This window comes from Pelodiscus sinensis, chromosome 24 (assembly GCF_052426305.1).
Source record: "Pelodiscus sinensis isolate ZL-2025 chromosome 24, ASM5242630v1, whole genome shotgun sequence".
NCBI classification, from domain to species: domain Eukaryota; kingdom Metazoa; phylum Chordata; order Testudines; family Trionychidae; genus Pelodiscus; species Pelodiscus sinensis.
Window position 1 is genome coordinate 10,065,635 of NC_143075.1, and position 21,496 is coordinate 10,087,130.

Genomic DNA, 21,496 nt, shown 5'->3' on the forward strand with positions numbered 1-21,496 from the left:
CCCAAATACAAGGCCTGCTTCTGGGATGAAATGGATACAGTCCTAACTATCATTTTCTATAGCCTCCTTGAATGTTGAAGAACAACCTGAGCTGTTATCCTCACACAAGACTACAAAACTATAACCCTCCTTGCCCCAAATCAGAATTGTCCCTTTGCTGCAGCTGTATGAGTGCTTAGATGTGAATGTAGCCAGTAGGGGGCCATGGTGACAACTAGAACTTAACAGCCAAGTTTCAATTGCAGAAAGCCTGAGGAACAGGAAGTTGAGGATATGAAAAAGGGATCGCTGCCTGCCTGATGCAGACAGGAAGAAAATTGGGTAAGCAAGCTTCAGGTGCCAGTAGTTGTTCCTGTTTGGGAAGGACAGTCTCAATCTCGAGAAAAGATTTAATGGTTTCCTATAGTCATCTGGGAAAATCCATCTACTTCATTGCATTTCAGAGGGATTAAAAAGGTTTCCATCTTTTACCTTCCAATTATCCCTGCTAATTGCTTTCACCTGTTGGCATCTATGCTAACCAAACTGCCGTAAAGGAACTGTTAGGGAAGGGAAAGTGTGTCTGACTGTAAATTACTTGGCTATGTCTAGATTGGCATGATTTTCCGCAAATGCTTTTAACGGAAAAGTTTTCTGTTAAAAGCATTTGTGGAAAAGAGCGCCTACGTTGGCATGGACGCTTTTCCGCAAAAGCATCCGTGGCCAATCTAGACGCGCTTTTGCGCAAAACAAATCTGAGCTGTCTACACTGGCCCTTTTGCGCAAAAGGACTTTTGCCCAAATGGGAGCAGCATAGTATTTCTGCAAGAAGCACTGATTTTTTTTACATGAGATCGTCAGTGTTCTTGTGGAAATTCAAGTGGCCAGTGTAGACAGCTGGCAAGTTTTTCGAAAAACTTGCCAGTCTAGACACAGGCACACACACGCAACCTAAAACCAAGGGCTATCAAAAGGCCAGAATTTTTAAGTATTAGAAAATCATAAAAATAACATTTGACAGATGCTGAAATTGTTCTTGTTGCTCAGAGAAATCCCTGCTTAGGCAATTTTTTTTAAATGTGTAATACGTCCAGGAGATAGGATGATGTTCTTCTGGTTTAATGAGAAATATTTACATAGGGTTTTTAACCCCCTCTCCTATTACAGAATTGTTCCAGTTTAATTAGTGGTTCAGTGAAGTCAATAGAAAGATTCAGTGGAAGTTGGGATGGGCCTTAAACACCCCTCAATATGTCCTGTTTCCATCATGAACCATTCTAACCTGTTGTGTAATTATGTATTTAGGACGTATGCTGTAAAATAATTGTATGAGAATTTTTTGTGATCTTACAGAAGCTTTGAAATAACACTTGGCAGGTTTTGAACGTTGTAAGATACTGTGACAAAGCTCCTATGAAAACTTGGTAGGTCCTGTGCGTCCTGGCAGATTTTGCTTGCCTCAGATTCTCACAGAGGCCCACAGTTTTAGGCACCACACCCAAGGCTTTCGTTTGCTGTTTGATGAGCTCTTTTCATCATTGGCCAGCGTATAGTAAAACAGAGAATAAACGCCACAGTCCTTTTCCCCCCCGAGTGGAAATGGGGATGTTGGGGGGATCCTGGGCCCATCCTCTCCTCCGGGTTCCAGCCCAGGGCCCTGTTATAGTAGCTGCCTGTATGAGTCCCCAACACCTCCTATAAGACAGTTCCAAGACCTGTGGGCTACTTCCCCGTACCTGTCCCGGCACCTTCCTTCTCTCCTGTTTGTCCTCCTAGTGTTCAGTTCTTGTCTCCTTTCCTCCTACTCCCATCGGTACCCTCTTCCATCCTCTCAGCTACACACACACACCCACCCACCCCAGCAATAGGCAAAGTTTCTTTTATAGCCAGTTTGACCTGGCTTTCATATTTACCCCCAGGAGTCCTAATTAGCCTAGGCTGGCCTGACTCTGCAGGCCTGGTCAATTAGTCCCAGGTGTTCCACTGCTCCTGATTGCCTCTGCTGGTTCTAAAACAGCCTCTCCCTGTTACTCTGGGATCAGGGATCTCCGCAGTCTGAGGCTTATAGATTGCCCCTCCACTCCCTTTTTATAGCCTTTGGTTCTGACCCTATTCCAGTACTAAAAACCATCAAACGATGCTTTTCTTTAAATAAAAATAAATGGACCCTTGGCAAGTAATTAAATTGGCTTGTTTTTAAAGTTACTTGGGAACAAACAAAAATAATCACCACCCACCTTTCCTTACCCCTCATATCCTTTAAAAATATCCCATCGCATTCTGATGTCTTCAAAATTAATCCTAAGTAAATAACAAATTATTTGGAGCTCTTCATGGAGATTCTCTAAGTCCTTCTCCCTACACTGTATCCCTGATCAGCTTTTAAGGGAACAGAATGATAGGAGAAACTCCAAAATGATTGTAATGACAAATATAAGATTGAGTCTTAGCTTAGGCGATTTTGTGCCTTTTGAGTTGTGGTGCTTGGACACAGGGTGGCGCTAAAACACCATCTACATCTTTCCAAATGAGCTCTGGATCGGGATAGCTGGAGAATATATATACAGAGAGAGGATCCATGGAAGGAGGCATCTTAACATATTATGAGGCATATTTTGTCCTGCTAAAGTATGTTATGAAAGGCAGTTGCAGCAACCCAAACTGTTGACCTTTCTTGAAGCTGGTGGGTGGGTGGGTGGGTGGGTGTGTGTGTGTGTGTGTGTGTGTGTGTGAGAGAGAGAGAGAGAGAGAGAGAGAGAGAGCACCCACATTATGACTGGATTTAACTGTAGGGATGGATTTAACTGTAGGGATGTGTGTGTGTGTGTGTGCAAGCATCCACATTATGATTGGGTTTAAATTGTAGGATATAGACATCTGTAAGACAAAAGCCTGAGCACTACTTTCAAGGCTGATCCAAGTTATCTTCTAGATCAGGTTTCCCAACCCATTCTATAGGTCGGGACCCAAATATGGGTCGCCATTACATTTCAAAAGGGTCACCAAGTGTCTCCCCAGGTGGCTCTGTCCCCTCTCTTCCCCCCATTTTTGAATTGCCCTGGGTCACCAAGTCTTCCTGAATTGTCAAAATGGGTCCCCGTCTGGAAAAGGTTGGGGACCACTGTTCTAGATACTCCATCTAACAACTGTAACCTGGTACTTGCGGCAGTGTGCATGTGCCCCTAGTGCATTACCAGCACGATCATTATCACCAAGGCCTATGTTCTAGGCATTGTTCAGTATCTCTGGAGCATATAGTGCCCAAGGGATTCCAAATTCCTGTATACCTTTTGAGATTTGGAATTGCCACCCCGTTACTGTTGGCAAGATAATGTCACCTTGAAAGTAAATATGAATCACAGAAGTAAAAATGCACATGGTTCAGGGAGGAGGTGTGGTGGGGTGGCCAACGCACAGGACTGTTGGATTTCTAAAGGGATAACGCTGGGGGGGAAATGCTCCCTCTAAACTAGCTTGTGTGGCTTTAGTATTCATGTCCTACTCACTGGACAATGCACATCCCCCATTCTTAGCTTGTCAATTGCTAGCTATGTTTAGAGAGGCTATTTCCAAGTTCCCCAACATCTGAGATGCTTCATGTGGCTTCCTCTGAATCCTCACCATTAGAAATCCCATAGAAAATGGTTGGGTTTGAGAGCCGGGACTCCTGGCTCTACCATTCACGTTCTACCTACCAGGGGGTGGCTCCCTTCACCCTTTGTTAGTTTCCTGGAGTGTAACATTGGTATAATGCTGCCTGCGAACGGCTGGGGTGCTCTTGTACTGAGTAGGGCAGGCTGCTTGTGTGTCTGCTGGTTTGGGAGATCAGCCCGTTGTGCAGAAGGGCACTTAGGGGATTAGTAGCATTTGCTTATGACTTGGGGTGGGAAGGAAGGTTTCCTTCTCCTAGCCTGTGGCAGATTTCGCAGGGCCATAGGGTGCCCTCGGCATCTGGCTCTTGAGATGAGAAAGGGGACGCTGCATGCAGACCAGCACAGCCTGTGCCGGGGCCAAAAAAGACGTGGCCCCGCACCAGCCTCGAGAATGTCATCTTGCCATGGTGTGTGGATCTGTCAGGGCTGTTTAGCTGCAATATGACAGATTGTCCTATTAATGTGTCATCGAGTGCACTTTTACAAATTCATGGCTTGTCTACAACTAACCTGAAAGGGGGGCTTAAGTATGAGAAGGCGCCAAAGAAAGTTAAATATTATTAACAAATAAGGACTGCCACATAGTTTTGATGGAATGTGAGCTAGTGGGGTGGGAGTGGGGAGTTGAAGAGCGGTGATAGCTTGTTAACTGTTTAGCTTCTCTTTCTAGCTGTGTTTCAACTATCTGGTTTTGTGCTCCTGGGTCTGGCACTGACTCTGATTTTTTTGAGGGGGATGTTGCTTTGATGCTCCATGCCTCAGTTTCCCCACTTGCAAAGTGGCGAGTAAGGATCCTGGTCAGTCTTTGCACGTGCTAAATGCAGGTTGAACCTCTCTAAACTGGGACTTTCTGGTCAGAAATATCCATAGTCTAGCAGGACCACAGATGTTCCTGGACCAGAGAGTCCTGGTGGAGGGCTGGCGGCAGGAGCCCTGCAGGGGTTAGGAGCCCAGCCAGGCTGGCTGCAGTGGGGCCAGTGGCCGGGAACCCATCTACTGGAGCTGAAGGGTGGGGGAGCTGGCAGGGAGGCTGGGTAGGTGGCAGGCAGGGAGCTGGCTGGTGGCTGGGACAGGTACGGAGCTGAGCTGTGGGGCCAGTGGCAGGGGGGCCAGAAATAACCTCTCCAGTTCAGCACAATCCCTCATTTGGGACCGGTCAAGTCCTGAGGGTGCCAGGCCAGGGAGGTCCAATCTGTAGCATCACCAGAGAGAGAATCCTAGTCATGAAAAGGGAGTCATTACAGCAACTTTGTGCCATTTCATTACACAGTGTTTCATTTTCCATAGCTGTAAAAACTAGGGCTGCAATTCTGCATGGCGCTGGCTACCCTAGCGTGCCGGCACACGCATGCCAAGTGCTTGGAGTTCTTCCTCAGGGAGGCACTGGGGCAGAACGACACAGCCTTTATGAAGGATGCACTGAATCCGAAGAGGTCTGGAGAAAAACATTTGCATGGAGTTGAACAACGTAAAAGACATCTGGATGCATGCGTGTTGTGATGCTGAATGCATATTCCAAGCCACATACTTCTAATGCTGCCACATGCCCATGGGCTGTTTTGCGATTCCTCTGAGATAGTGAAGGGAAGGTGGAGAGTGTGAGTATGGGTGGGGGGGGAGGGAGTTAGTGATTTAAATCTCCCTGGCACACAGGGCCAGGTCCACTGACAGGGCGTCTCTAATAGGAATGTGAAGAGAATAGGCTTGACAGCTCATTAGAATGTGATCCCGCCCCCCTTTTTTTTTCTTTCTTCAAGTTGATGGAAACACTTTCAGGAAAGAAGTACTTATTTGCTGAGGTAGTGCAAAGGCTGAGGAGGGCTTCTCCAATTTGCAGCCGGGGAAAGGAGCACTGAGAGAAATCAGAAGTGATGGAAACGTAAAGGTACCTGAAATCCTGCCTGGGGTGGAAAGGAGCTAGGATAGGAGGCACAGGACTCCATATTCTGAGAGCTGTTTACAACACTGGCGCTGATTCCTCATCGTCTTATTAAAGCCAAGAAAAGATAAAGCCAGACAGAATTTGGTTTAGGACTAGGCTGTCCGCTCCTAACAGACCTAGATACCTCCCCAGAGGCCTTGTATCTTTCTATTTTAACTCTTGACGCGTGGGAGAGATTAGTTTTCTCCCTAGAGGACTGAGCCTTTGGTTGGATTCCGACCCGTTTTGCTTCTCCGGGAGAAGAGTGATTGTAGCAGCTTTGGGTTTTCATCCTCCAGCCTTCATGAAGGAGAAGAGAACTGATGGGGGCTTGTCATTAAGGAAGGGGTCCCACTACTAAGCTGAGAATGGACGGACCTCATGGAGGCACAAGGGTTTAAATGACAGAAGGTGAAATCTTCCGTTGAAAAGGAACAAACCCACAACCCCCCTCATGGGCTTATGTGCTGTCAGTTCTGGCCTGAGCTACCCGTGCCCTGAGCCATTTGACTTTCTAGGTTTCCTAGCTGAGTGAATTGTGATTGAGAGCTGAAGACTTGTTGGGGTGGGGGTGTAAAATTTTAAAGGCAAAGTTTGGGGAGGAGAGAAATCAAAACTGCTTCCATTCATGAAAGTTCTGCCCAGCTGAGCAAACTCGCTTCCTCTTCCCACCTTTGCCTGATCAAACTGCAGCTCTGGATCAGAATTGGCAAACAAGTAGGTCCATGTGGGTTCAATGTATCCGACTTGAACCGAGATCTCTTTCGAGCCAGGCCCACTGGTGTGTGCTGAGAATTTGACATCATCTACCAGAGTGGAACATCTTCAGCAGCGGTGACCTCCATAAAAAAGAGAAGGGGGGGGGGGAAGCCAACCCTATTTATTATTTCATTTTGCTCCGGGAGAGTTTTCAGCCTCCTCTCAACATCCCTGTCTGAAAAGAAGCCACAATGACAGGCTGGATCTGGCTACTTGTGGTGATTTTACTGTGCCAGCAGCTTGCTCTCTTTAAAGTGATGGCCGCAAAGAAAGAGAGAAAGAAGATGAAAGAGCCCAATCAGTATACAGAGCCCTTCAATGCCACCTTATCCAACAGCGAAGAACTGCATGAGCATGCCAAGGTATGTGTGAAAGTAACCCATGTGTAGTCAGAGCACTGAGTAATTTCTGGATATAACCCTTTTGCAAGAGAGGGGTTAAAATCTTCCTGCGGCATGCCTTCTGGTCCTCTCACTCCGCCAAGCGGCCAGAATGTCCGGGATGATGATGTTTGATTATTTTATTTACTTGCATTACTAATGAGCACATAGTATCTGACCATTTATTACAGCACCTGCTTTGCTGGAAGTTGAAGTGTAGGAATGAGCCTCACTCAAAAACAGCTGTTAGCTTCTATCTGCATGAAAGTCAGCTGGTCATCCTGATACACCCATGCTGTGGAATGTTAGTGAGTCTGTTGCATACATGCTTTTTGAGCATAGGATCCGGTGCCAAAGCAGACTCAGATGACTTAGAGTTGTGAATATACGCCTGAGCCCTATCTGCACTTCCGTTTGCACTGCTGAAACTGCACACGCTGGGAATGACAGGTCAGAAAAGTCCTAGTGTAGCTAGACAGTCTCCACCGGGAGATGGGGAATAGCTGTGGCTGTTGGAGGGAAGGATTTGAGTCTGTGGTAATAATGTGGGAAGACAGATGTGTGTACAGTAGGCCCCTCGTGGGAAAGGACAAGCATAGAGTGTATGTCTAGTCCATTGATGCCTGCTCATGCTGCATTACCAGCCATAGCAAATGAACCAGTCCTGCAGCGCAGACCTTTTCCAATAAATGTCAGTGAGAATCATTCCAGTCTGAAGGCTGCAAAAAGTTGCAGGTCAATTGTTCAGGGATCCCAGAAACCTTTTAAGATACAGCCGCTGAGAATTCACATTGAGTGACGGGGGTGGGGTGGAATTAAAGCAGGGCCTAGGATTAGGCGCAGGACAGAATGAAAGGGAAATGCCGTGGTGAGAAAGGAGGCAGGAACCTCCTCCATCAGGCAGTCCCTTTCTCTCCAGCACACACAGAAATGTCCCTTGTTTCACATGTAGATGACCTCTAAAATGGGACTTCTTTGATCGCCAGCATTAGGGGCAGCAGTCACTAAGCAATGGAGGCACCAACCTGTCAAAAATTGGGGGATGGCTGGGAGGATGAACAATCGGGCTGACAGTCTCAATATCCCATTCAAAGCCATTGTGAGAATAATTGGTTAAGGTTGGGCAAGCCTGGGGAACTGTCCCCTATATTAAAAAGCTGGCTGCTGCTCTTACATGATCATTAGGGGGATCGAGGCTGTGTTTCTTCCGTTAACCTCATTGCAGGCTTTGTCATCACCGATTGTGTGATTGTGTTCATTCTCCAAGGGCTCATGCTATTGATATTTGTCCCCACTTCTCCCAGTTGCCTCTTCGAAAGTTTCTTTCTCCTGCATGCTGGCCCCAGATCATCTCTTGTGTAACTGCAGCAGCCCATTCTGGGCCGCTGAGTAATTTACCAGACCATTAGCCGTCTGTATCTTGATTTCAAACGTAAACAAAATCTAATCCCAGTTGAAATGAATACAGCCCCGTCTGCACTATTGCTAGAAGTAGCATAGCCGTTTCAAGACAGCGTTGTTTAGAAGCTAAGCCTCTCAGATGGAGCTACCTTGCTGCTTCCCTGACAAATCTTTGGCTGCTATGACAGCTTGGTGGTTCAATCTCTGAAATAAAGATGGTGTCAAAACAAAATAACACTCCTTGCGTGATAGTTGGTGCCAAAGTTTCCGACTTGAATTTCTCATAGGGTGAGATCTTATAAGAAGGTGAAGAAGGTTCAGTTATCCGTTAAGGTTTGTTTCTAAATATATCCCGATTGTGGCTGAGTGTGTATTGTATTTACATTTATATAGCACCTTCCCAAAATTCCAAGCCAAGGGGTAATAGACAAACTGTAAACATAGAGCAACTCTGAAATGCAGCCACCTCTGGGGTGGATGTCACCACCATTTAGAACAAAGCGCTTTGATTAAGGACACCGGGGAAATCAGTTAAGCAAATTGCAACAGGGCCACTCAGGAGCTGAGTTTTTCAGGTCTCTCATCTTGAAAGACCCCAACACAGTCAACAGTTTGAACTTGTATGTATCTTCTGACACTGACCTTGTCAGGTCTTTGAATCTGAAACTCCAAAGAGTCTGGAGATTTCAAACCTGATCTCGAGAGCGCAAAGTGCTTTCCAAGGTGCACTGTGTGTCCAGTGTCATTGAAATGAGTATCTCCACCTCTGGGGTGGAATGCTCTAGCCAACACCCGCACAGCTTGCTACACAAGGTATATGAGACACCTGTTAGTACAGACTGTGAATTAGGCAGTTTAGCACAATTGCATCCGTCTGTTATCAGTGATGGGCAATCTGTGGCCCAAGGGCCACTTTTAGCTCATCAAGGTTTTGTGTGTAGCTCATGAGATGTTTTGTTTACTGTTGCCACACGCAGGGTTGCCAGATTCTGCTGGTTTTCATCTTTTTTTTTCCCTACCGGTGTTACTAAAGTGACCCGCACGTAAAGCCAGGGCACGTGAAGGGAGGTGGGTGCTGATTGCGCACAACACTGACTGAGAGCTCTCTGCTTCCAATCAAAACACTGCTACAGTTCATTCGGCACTTCCCACAAATTCTAGCTAGGCAGGTGTAGGAAGCAACACTATCCTGCCCTGGGAGACTCTCTTGGGGTATGTCTACACTACCCCGCTAGTTCGAACTAGCGGGGTAATGTATGCATACCGCACTTGCTAATGAAGCCCGGGATTTGAATTTCCCGGGCTTCATTAGCATAAGCGGGGAGCCGCCATTTTTAAATCCCCGCTGCTTCGAACCCCGTGTAGCGCGGCTACACGGGGCTCGAACTAGGTAGTTCGGACTAGGGTCCTATTCCGAACTACCGGTACTCCTCGTGAAACGAGGTGTACCGGTAGTTCGGAATAGGCACCCTAGTCCGAACTACCTAGTTCGAGCCCCGTGTAGCCGCGCTACACGGGGTTCGAAGCAGCGGGGATTTAAAAATGGCGGCTCCCCGCTTATGCTAATGAAGCCCGGGAAATTCAAATCCCGGGCTTCATTAGCAAGTGCGGTATGCATACATTACCCCGCTAGTTCGAACTAGCGGGGTAGTGTAGACATACCCTTGGTTACAATGATCTTGCGGCCCAGGGGGATGAAGGAAACCACTCATGTCCCACTCGCTAGTCTGGGTTGCCCGTTGCTGATCTACATGTATGGGCAGCTCAGAGCAATTGGGAAAGGTATCCATTTGTTTGAAAATGTTGTTTTACAGCATTGGTTAAATTGCCAATGCTTTTGTTTCAAATCTGCCTTTCACATCTGGTGCTGCTCACAGAAGAAGTTTGCTTTTGGTGGAGAATTTGCAAAAGTTGACTTTCCCCTTAGCCGTGGCAATGCTGCTCCCAGCACCCAGGCAGCAGAATGTCTCAAGGTGAAGTCAGGCCCCTGGTTCTTTCTTTCCATTTGAAATGACTGACTGTGTAAATACCCTATAAATAGTATATGAGGGGGGAGAGATGAGTAGCCAGAGATTAGAGGCTTGTAAACTACTTGTAATTCATACCTTACCGTGAATGGTAAGTGGCAAAGTTTGAAGAGGCAATTACTCTCCTTAGCTGGTTATAGTGAGAGTGAGATCAAGGAGCATGTAAGAGGCTCTGTGATTTTTCTGTATTAATTAGCACTCAGCATATTACAACCCACTTCTGAAGTCTCCCCCCTTGTACTCTGGGTAAAGATATCCTACCTGCTCGGGTGGGGTGTCAGGCTTCAAAGCTTCCAAATCTCACTTTGTTTCACTTGATCATTTGTTGGAAGCTGATTTTCCATGAAGACTGAATTAGCCTTTCTGGCCACCATTGGGTTTTGAAGGCAGTACCTATCAGGATTTGATAAAGGATGCCTACCAAAGCAAAGAAAAAAATCCGGCAGTGTTCATTTTCCCTTTGGTATTGTGCACAGAAAAGCTTAACAGTTTGTTCTGTTGTTGCTTTTTAAAAACCTGTGGTCTTTTACCCTAAAAATTAAGATCCATGTTTACTCTTGAAGACTCAGTGATCACCTGGAGAACTGTAGCATAATGATATCAGAAAGCTCCAGGAAGTGAAATCTGATTGGCTGAGAGGGGAAGTGATTTTTATTTCAGTGGCCAGTTCATCGGATGAAGTGAGTTTTACCCACAAAAGCTCGTGGTTCTGTCTATTTGTGTTAGTCTCTAAGGTGCCACAGGACTACTCGTTTTTAAAGATCAAGTTTTTGTTTTCAGCTGCTTAATCAGATGTCTGGGAGGCCCATATTTTCAATTAGGGGCTGAGAAAACTCCCTTTGCACGCACACACAGCTCTCTTGTCATCCATGGAGATCTCTAGGTAAATCTGGGAAGTGAAGCACTTGATATTTCTGGTATTCCTAAGGAAAAACAATACCTGTTAAGTAGGAGTCAGGTCAAATTTTTTCCCTTGCGGGGTCACTTTTAAAATGATTGTCTTGCTAGGCCCATGCAAAGAGCTTTTCTGTGTAGTCCAAGGAGGGACTTTCCAAGCCAAAGGTGCAATGAATTGATTGAGATGGTCTGGGAGCCAGTCCCATTTCAGTTTGGTTTGGTGCTTCAGCCACCCCGAGTCATTCACCTGCCAGGCATATCCTTCCTTTTCAAGCCACTGCTGTCTTGGGGTTGCAAAAGAGTCCTGAGATGACAGTGTTAGAAACTAGACTTTTGCAGGGAGCCAAATTCATCCGTGATGTTGCTCTGTTAGTCAGGGCAGCTGCACTAGGAAGGCGTCCATCTCACGCGGATGATGGGGGGCGATTTTATTTACTGTTGAGCCAAATTCAATAGTAAAAAGTAAATGTTGTTTGACAGCTGGCTGTGTGTGATTGTAATGCTGAAGCAAGACTGGAACAGCCCTGGCCCCTTGTGTCCTGGGTGTATCCACAGAGTAGTCATTGGCAGTGCAAAGCTCGCTGGCCCTGATGTGCAAGGACCACTTCCAGGAACAGGTGGAGGAATTGTCTCCACGGCCCATTCAGTCCTTAGCTTCCCTGCTGAGCTTGCCGCTGATATTCCCCACAAAGTGCACAGGAGGTATCTGGGTTTGAATCCCCCCTGTTATTTGGGGCCATTTGACCAAAGGTCCATCTAGCCCAGTATCCTGTCTTCTGACTGGCCAGTGCCAAATGCCCCAGAGGGTATGAACAGAACAGGGAATCATAAAGTGATCCCTCCCCTGAAGCCCATTCCCAGCTTCCAACAAACAGAAGTTAGAGGCACCATCTCTGTCCATCCTGGCTAATAGCCATGAATTTATCTAGTTCTTTTTTTAACCCTGTTAAAGTCCTGACCTTTACAACCTCCTTTGGCAAGGAGTTCCACAGGTTGAGTGTGCGCTGCATGAAGAAAAACTTCCTTTTGTTTGTTGAACGTTTCTTTAGTCACTTTCCCCACACCAGTTATGATTTTATAGACCTCTGTCATATCCCCCCTTAGTTGTCCCTTTTCTAAGCGGTAAAGTCCTGGTCTTAGTACTCTCTCCTCATATGGCAGCCATTCCATACCCCTCATAATTTTTGTTGCCTTTTTCTGTACTCTTTCCAATGCCAAGATCTCTTTTTCGATGTGAGGCGACCGCATCTGCATGCAGTATTCGAGATGTGGGTGTATCATGTAATCATATAGAGATATTAAGATATTCTCTGTCTTCTTCTCCCCAGCACCACTTCTTTCACCACTTCGCTCTTTCCTTGGTAGTCCCCCCAGCCAAGTAGTGCCTAGGTGCAAACCTGCTTATCTTGTGAGATCTGATAAGATCAGGGCTGCAGGCAGTAAGCTAATTATCCTTGCAACTCTCTGCTGGGGAAGCCAACAGTGGGGGAAGGATGGAAGTCAGAGCTAGTGGAGTTTGTATTTCTCTGTCAGCCAAAAGAATGGGATCTGGCTGCAGCCTAAGGTGAAAGGGTCAGATGTAAGCTGAAGGACAGCTGTGTTAGGGGGTGTCTACACTGCACCCTTACCTTGAAATAAGATACGCAATGTGCACTACGCAAATTGAGTAATTTCAAAATAGTTTATATAAAAAATTATTTAGAAATACATCGCTATTCTGAAACATCTCTTAACACCCTCAATGACATTGGAATAGCAAGCCGGTTATATTTTGAAATAATGGGCACACTCAAAAGACACAGAAAAGCTATTTCGGGTTATTTCTGGTCCCCTGAAAGATCTCCACAGTGTAGACATAACCTCACTGTGCTTAGCTTCCAAGGCAGCTGGATCCAACCCTTACCACTGCATTTGAGGAAAAGAATCCAGGGGAGCCTTTTGATGGCAGAACCCAAGTCAGGCTCTCTCAGCAACCAGAAGCACAAAATGTCATGACCAATATCACGGGGCCACTAGCCGGGACTGACCTTGGGCTTTCCAGTGCTAGACCCATCTGTTTCTTTTAACATTTCTGGTTGACGGTTCGGTTCAGTCTATGTCTTAGCTGAACAAATTCACCTGTTCCCAAAAGATTACTGGGGCCAGGACTACTTGGTTTGCATCTCACTTCATCTCCCTCTGAACTTCTTCTGTGCCACTTTCCTTTCTGTCTGAATCCAAACCAAGACCCAACCGTCCTTCCATTTGGTCAGGCCACCAGTGTCGCATGGCGGGCACCTACCACCTCTCGTCATGAGATCTGTGCGTTGCCTCCCCTGGGAGAGGATGCTCTCAATTCCCATTGAATTCAAGGAGATGTTATTGGCCTGACCAACTCTACAGGTATAAACACTGTACGACAGACTGGCCCTCAGCTGTATGCCTGTGGTGGATAGAACCCGCTCAGGCTGCGGGGTTGGTGTCTGATCCCCTGTGTCCGGGTCTCCTGACTGTCCATTCCTGACCCAATGTGCTGGGAGCCATGGCAGAGGAGAAGACAGTTGCTGTTTGCCCATCCCGTAATAGAGGTCAGCTTAGAACGGTGTTACCAGCATCGCCCCGCCCTCTGCAAGCAATTCATAGCAACTAGGGATGTTAAAATGTGTTTACTTATATAATTGTGTAATCACTCAAATTTTCAGCAGTTACATGTGGCGGAGGCAGGGTGGTGGGAACCCTCCCACTGCTGCCTCTGATACAGAGGCAGCGAGGGGGCTATGTGTAACTGTGCACGTTAACCGGCGAGTTCCACTTTCACATCATTCGATTTCCTCGGTCTTTCTGTCTCCACGCAGCTTGCAAGATTTTCTAATATTGTTTGTTTCCCAAAGAGCCTCACCTGCGTTTGTGTCCAGGAGCCGGAATTGAACACTGTGTCGTACGACCCTGTCACAACTGTCCCATTCTTCCCTTTCTATAGTGCCTTTCCCAACTTGTGCTTTGCCTGTAAGTCTAGAGGTCGAATCACCTGCCGCTTCCGTGCAGCTAAGCTCCCAACCCAACTCTGCCACCATAGTTCAGCTGGAGTAGCACTTCCTTGTGGGAGTAGGCTGCTTGACTCCAAAGGGATCTCTTGTGGGAGGAAGGGTGACAGGTGCGTGTCCTCAATGTGGATGAAAGGCAACCTTCTGAGCCGCACAACACTATTGAATTAGTGTGATGAAGAATAATTCCTCCAATTAAAAGCAGAGGGTCATTTGAGAGAGGCATTCCAGTTGGGATTTGGCTAGGATACTGAGTTTAACACCTCGGCTCTCATGAAAATTCTCACGAGACCCTTAAAATCCACATGTGGGCAGGCCCTTGGCTTCATGTCTTGTTAATAACCAAGAACATGTATAACCATGAATAGCCGCTATGGGATTTTTTCAGACCAAAAAACAGCGATATGTCATTTTAAATTAGTTCCAAACAAAATACATTCTGGGGGGGGTAAATCATTTGGTTACTAATTATACAATGGGCCTGATTAGTGTCAATCAGGAGTGACTTCGCTGATGTCCAGGGCCTTCACACTGCTGGTGTAATCAATAATAGCAGGCCGAGGCCCGATTTGGATCTAGTCAAAGGCTAGTCATTATATTAAGTAAGCTGGGGTTGTTTTCCTAAACCAAGTATGTTAACTGCACTTCAGTTTATGGCAAGAGTGATGCAAACTGTAGACACTGTAGTTGTTCATTGAGCAAAAAGCTTAACTGCAGTAAATTTTGGCCAGTGTGATTCCTGGTGAGAGACATGTTTATTAACCTGTTCAAAAGTACCGGGATACTACCACTATACAAACATGCTCTTCCCCTCTCCCAACCTCCAAATCCTTTCTTGTGCTACTGATTATACGTAAAGTGATGAAGAGAGTGGGGCTTCAATTTAATGCCGTCGACTTGTCCACCATGTAAAGAATTTTTTTTTCATTTTGCTCAGCACAGACACTGAAAATGACGCTCGTCCGTTTCATTTTGATTTCCCATCGAGTTGCACCAATAAACTGGATCGCAAATGCACTTTAGCTTCCGCAAAGTTCCTCCCTTGCTCAGGGTACCATCTTTGCCACATTGAGCCCTACATTTTTATGATTCAACCTGCTGTGCTGCCGGCAATTCATTCTACGATGGGTGAGGCCAGGCAATGGCTTAAGGAGGCCCTGTGTGGTGGCATTGGGTTAAACTGGCTGCATTAGCCTGTGAGGGAGGCAGAGAGCCAGAGGGAATCAGAAGGCCTGGCCTGCCACCCAACTTCAGCCTAGTCTCTTATCTACCATGAGGGACACCAAGGGGACGTTAGTTTCTTGTCTGTTTCACATGCACTAGCAGAAATGCTTGTTGTATCTGGGTTGCAAGGTAATGTTAGGAGGTCTGATCCAAAGTCCACTAAACACTGTGACTGCGTCTACACTGGCATGATTTTGCACAAATACTTTTAACGGAAAAGTTTTTCCGTTAAAAGTATTTGCGCAAAAGAGCATCTACACTGGCAAGTGCTTTTGCGCAAAAGCATATATGCCAGTGTAGACGCTCTCTTGCGCAAGAAATTAACGTTGCCTGTCTTCACTGGCCTCTTGCGCAAGAATACTTATCCATGAGCGGGAGCGTCAGAGTATTTGCGCAAGAAGCACTGATTTCGTACATTAGAACATCAGTGTTCTTGCGCAAATACTCGCGGCCAGTGTAGACAGGTGGCAAGATTTTGCGCAAAAGCATCTGCTTTTGCACAAAATCTTGCCAATGTAAACACAACCTGTGGCTATGTCTACACTGCAAGTTTTTGTGGCAGAAAATATGCTAATGAAGGGTTCATTAGCATGAGTCATGACATCATTAGCATATTTTCTGCTGTTTCTTTTTGTGCTAGATGTTTTTGCGCAAAAAGAAGCAGTGTAGCCGCTTCAGTTTTGCTCAAAACACCCGTTTTGTGCAAGATCCTTATGCTTCGCTGGGACAGGCATAAGGATCTTGCGCAAAACGGAAGCGGCTACACTGCTGCTTTTTGTACAAAAACCCCTTGCGCAAAAAGAAACGGCAGAAAATATGCTAATGATGTCGCAAGTCATGCTAATGAGTCCCCCATTAGCATATTTTCTGCCACAAAAACGTGAGTGTAGACAAAGCCTTTGGGATCTGGCTCCTAGAATCCGAGTCTCATGCAAGTCAAGGAGAAAGCTCCCACTGGGGGCAGCTTTGGGCCTATAAACAGTAAACCATGCAGCAGGGCCCATTCCCTGCAGCTGCCTTTGCTTTGCCTGGAGGCAGAGAGAGCGTGCTCTCAATTCTGGGCAATACCTGAGTTGGCTGCAAGCTCTCTCTAGCTGCCGGAGCCTGCATCTGCCAAGAAAAATAAAGAGGTTTGCATGCTTATTCCTAGGATTGCTCATGCATGCCATAGTAATTAAATAATAATACCACAAGGAGGGAACATTCATTTTAACCGTCAATCACCCTCACGCTAGAGAAATTGGGGAGTGTCGCGGCTGCCGTGCAGAGGGATTTGTAATTTAAGGACGTTGCCGGAGCGATGGGTTTTTTTCCTTCAGGTTTTTCTGGTTGTTTATTTCACTGGGCTGGGCCATCTGGGCTTTTTTATTCCCCCCTCCCCCCCCCCACACACACACTTCTCCACTCCCCGCACCCCCAGTGTGGGGTCTGCTTTCTGGCTGACTTCTGTTCCATGCACAGAGGGCTGACGGCAGTCATTCATCTTCACTGTAAATGGATGGGTCAGCCCCCGAGCATCTGCCGGCCTGCTGGTTATTAAGGAGGGTGAGGGCTTCGCACCCAGGCTTCAGCCCCTTGCAGTCCATGGGCGTGCTTGGATCAGGCTCTTACATGGCCCCGGGTCTTCTGACCCACTACCAATCCAGCCTGGAGGTGACACTGTTGATTTTCTGCCACGTGAGCCAGCCCTTTCCACCAGAGGCCAAATAATCCTGCCCTCCTTTCCGCTGGCACTCAGCCGCACTTTTGTTTTATTCCAATGCAGGCTTGAGGGAATGCACTGCACCACCTGCGCCAGGCACTCTTCTTAATAGGCTGTTTCCTTCTGCTGTATAAGCTGAACCACAGACTAGGAATGTTAGCGAGCGTGTAATGGATTAGTCGTGTAACTGCATCAAATCTTAGTGGTTACACTGTTATTGGATAGTTCTCCCAGGCGCTTTGCCCCACTTCCCGGGAGCCCCCTGCTACCACACGCTGCTGCCTCTGATACAGAGGCAGCAGCATGAAGTGGCAGGTGGGAGCTGGTATTTGAAGGGAGCTGGTTTAAAAACCAGCTCGCCGCTCAGACAGGCTCCTGCCAGCTGCCCTGCGCTGCTGCCTTTGATGTAGAGGCAACACTGCGGGGTGGCAGCAGCCCTTGTCCAGGCCTGGGCCTGCTGTGGACAGGGGCTGCTCTGTGGCATCCTCCCCACACACACACTATCAGAGGCAGCAGGGGAGGGAGGAGGCAGCTGGCTCCTGCCTCCCCTCCCAAAGAGGCAGCAAGTGGCGGGGAGTGCGTGTAGTCGATAGAATTAACCGATAAGGCCAGGCTTATCAGTTAATCATGTAGTCAACTACATGTTGGCATCCCTACCACAGACCCACTCACAGGGGGAAGAAAGGCACCAGCCAGACACTTGCCAGCCCTTCCTTTCATAGGGAGACATTAATCTCCAGACAATGAATGGCCACGCAACAGCTGGGCACGACCTAGAGCAAGATGCAGAGATGCTACATCCACCCAGTGACTGAAAAGGACTTGAGCTGGAATCTCAGATCTGAACCCCCTTCCACTCCTTGAAGTTCAGATATAACCTTTGTTCCTAATCTTAGACATGATGGAACCATGAGCTGTGTTCTAAACAGTGCCTCTAAACATTAGGGAAGTTTTTGCATTTGGATCTTCGCAGCTTGGGCTGAACCCTCTGGGCCTGATCCATTCCTGAAAGGTGCTCAGCACCGGTCAAGGACCCAGCAAAGTCAGGGGGAAGCAGATGCTCCTTTCTACAATTGCACATTTTTTGTTTGGGGCTGTTCTTAGAACGGTAAACGCTGGCCAATAGTGTGCAACTAGAAAGAGGCTCAAAGATATGGCCCAGAAGTTTTCATCGGGCCTCTTTGAAATGTTTATAGAACAGGAGGAAGGAAATCAATCAGTCAGGGAGCAGAAGCAATGTCATGCAAGCAGGGTGACCAGCTGGGACTATGCAGTGTAGGTGCCCAGCTCCCAATGACTTTTAAGGCGCATCCTGGTGCCTTACTCCCTTAGACTCTTTTGAAAGTTCCAGCCACAACTGCAAATAGTCTAAGGCGTAGCTGGGAGGAGCAGTGTGCTAAGACCTGACAGGCTAAAATACAGCATGCAACTGAATGGCAAGCCAAGTTGAAAAATCAGTCTGCACGCGCTCAGATTTTTTTCTCAGAATTTTTTTTCTCAGAATTTTTTTTCTCAGAATTTGCGTACTGAGAAAAGGACAAAGTTCACTGAATAAACAAGTTCCGATGAATGGTTCGTCCTGCTCTCATTTCAAGATGTCGGCTAAGCCTGAGTGCTTGGCGGGGTGTACCTGGCAGGCGAGACTGACACTAATTACTTGATGAAAGTGGAATGCATGAACAATTTGGAAAAAGGATGCAGGATGCCCACACTTTGGCTTGCAGTACAGACACGAGCTGTTTTACAAGTGTCTACCTGGAGGGAAGTGGGCTGCCGGAATAGAGCCCTTCTGTGGGGGTGGTTTCCATCTGTGGATCATGCCCAAACAGAAAATCACCTGCAAGATAGACACAGGGTTTGGCTCCCAGGTTTTCTGAGACGCTGCCCTTCCTCCCCTCAATTCCACAAAACATGTGTCACTTCCTGATTGATTGCCGTCTGGCAGCTTGTAAATCTTCTGTTGACTCAGTGATGTTGAAATAAAAAGAGTGGTGGTGACCTAATCTCTCTGATCAACGGAGGGATGCAGTTCTGTGCCAAGATTCATGCCTGGGGGGCATAGCTTTCTTGGCTGTGCACCACATTTGAAACCCCATTCTTAATAACCGCAAGATGGAATTCCAACAGACTCGACTCAACCTGTCATCCTGCTGAAAGAGGTGAATTCAGTTCCACACAGTTTACTTTCATAACATAAGAATGGCATGCTGGGTCAGTCCAAAGGTCCATCTAGCCCAGTGTCCTCTCTGCTGACAGTGGCCAATTCCAGATGCCCCAGAAGGAGGGATCACAACAGGTAATCCTCACTTGATCCCTCCCATCTCCTACTTCCAGAGAAAGAGAGGCTAGGGACACCATTCCTACCCATCCTGGCTAATAGCCATTGATGGGCCTAACCTCCATGAATCTATCTAGCTCTTATTTGAACCCTGTTAAAGTTTTATCTTTCACCGCATCCTCTGGCAAGGAGTTCCACAGGTTGATTGTGCGCTGTGTGAAGAAAAACTTCCTTTTGTTTGTTTTAAACCAGCTGCCTATTAATTTCATTTGGTGACCCCTAGTTCTTATATTGTGGGAATAAGTAAATGACTTTTCCTTATTTGCTTTTTCCATGCCAGTCATGATTTTATAGACCCCTAACATATCCCCCCTTAGTCTCCTCTTTTCTAAGCTGAAAAGTCCAAGTCTCTTTAATCTCTCTTCATTTGGGACCCGTTTCAAACTCCTAATAGTTTTTCTTGCCCTTTTCTGAACCTTTTCCAATGCTATGGCTCTTTCAAACGAGACCTTACAAAATGTGGTGTTCTCTCAGGATGGACATAAAGATAGAATTTGCCCTGATGCCTTTAGTCAAAAATGTCCATCCCCTGCTTCCCTCTTCTACTCTTGGGCTGTGTCTAGACTGGCCAGTTTTTCCGGAAAATCAGCCGCTTTTCCGGGAAAACTTGCCAGCTGTCTACACTGGCCGCTTGAATTTCCGCAAAAGCACTGACGATCTCATGTAAGATTGTCAGTGTTTTTGCGGAAATACTATGCTGCTCCCGTTCGGGCAAAAGTCTTTTTCTGAAAAACTTTTGCGCAAAAGGGCCAGTATAGACAGCAGAGATTTGTTTTCCACAAAAAAGCCCCGATCGCGAAAATGGCGATAGGGGCTTTTTTGCGGAAAAGCACGTCTAGATTGGCCACGGACGCTTTTCTGCAAAAAGTGCTTTTGTGGAAAAGCGTCCTGCCAATCTAGACACTATTTTCCGAAAATGCTTTTAATGGAAAACTTTTCCGTTAAAAGCATTTCCGGAAAATCATGCCAGTCTAGACGTAGCCCTGTTGTACAGTGTGCTGTATTCCAGCTAGTTAATACCCTCCTCCCCAGAGGTGGCTGTGTTCTTGGCAATGTGTTTTTGTGTTTTTCATCCTGAAGAATAATCTATACGTGTAAAACAACGATATACGGTTTCATTAAACATAATGCTCCAGGGGAGTACTCCAGAAAGTACCTGTGTTGGACAAGGCATGTGAGGTTTTATCTTTTATTGCACCAGCATCTGCTGGGGAAAGAGACAAGGTTTCAAGAGCTCTTCCTTGGGTTTTAGGCAGCTAAATGAGATGGCGCACTGACCAAGCCTGGCTGTTTGGCCAATGTCAAGTAATTTCCTACAGGGCGCAAGAACCCTGCAGATATTGAAGCACTTGTATCCATTCTCTTTGGGTAAAGCTGCCATGTTAATGCCACCTCTTCATACAGAATGGCAAATGTACCCTGACCTGAGCAGGCACAGGCTGAGCCCAGAGCCACACTGCAAAATTACATGGGTGCAGCAACGTTGCTCAGAGTTGTCAATAATGCCACCCCTGAGCAATGTCATTCTATTCACCTCTGCAGTGGTGTCGACAGCGCTACGTCAAGTTTCAGTGGGGGAGGTCTAGGTTGGATATTGGGAAAATCGATTTCACAAAGGGGTGTGTGTGTGAAGCACTGGAATGGGTTCCCTAGGGAGTGGGTGGAATCTCCATCCCTAGAGGTTTCTAAGTCCTGGCTTGACAAAACCCCGTCTGGGAGGATTTAGTTGGCATTGGTCCTGCTTTGAGCAGGGAGTTGGACTCCATGACCTGAGGTCTCTTCCAGGCCTAGGATTCTATGAGCACCTGGCTTGGTGTCCAGAATAATTTCAGGTCCCCAAATGGAATCCTCTTCTTCTATCTATCCTAGAAGGACTCAGCCTCTTTCCTGCTAATAGAGGGCTTCTCTGACTCAGTCCAGCTCAAACCATTGGACTGCATTGCCTCCCAGCACTCTCCACCTTCCTCCCCTGTTGTTCTTTATATTAAAATAATGGCATCTTTTGTTTAATAATGAATTCACTTATGTTATTCCAACATTTCCCACACAGTTTCTGCAAGTTGCAGCCTCCCTCTCTGCTCTTATGCTCTGGTCTGGAGCCCTTTCCCCACCCAGCCCCCCACATCCTTCCATAATGAGAATCCTCCCCACCCCCACTTCAAGTTCTGACTTGCTCTTTTTTTTGGAGATAG

General features: G+C 46.8%; 1 protein-coding gene across 1 annotated transcript in view; it reads left to right on the forward strand.

Annotated features, from left to right (window-relative positions):
- The first annotated feature begins 5,338 nt into the window (after positions 1-5,338).
- The window catches only part of C1QTNF12 (C1q and TNF related 12), a 44,940-nt gene continuing 28,782 nt past the window's right edge, over positions 5,339-21,496 (forward strand). Inside the window, exon 1 of the mRNA XM_006127143.3 lies at positions 5,339-6,674. Coding sequence (XP_006127205.2) covers positions 6,504-6,674 — 171 coding nt within the window. The 5' untranslated portion in view covers positions 5,339-6,503. The remainder of the gene's footprint in view (positions 6,675-21,496) is intronic.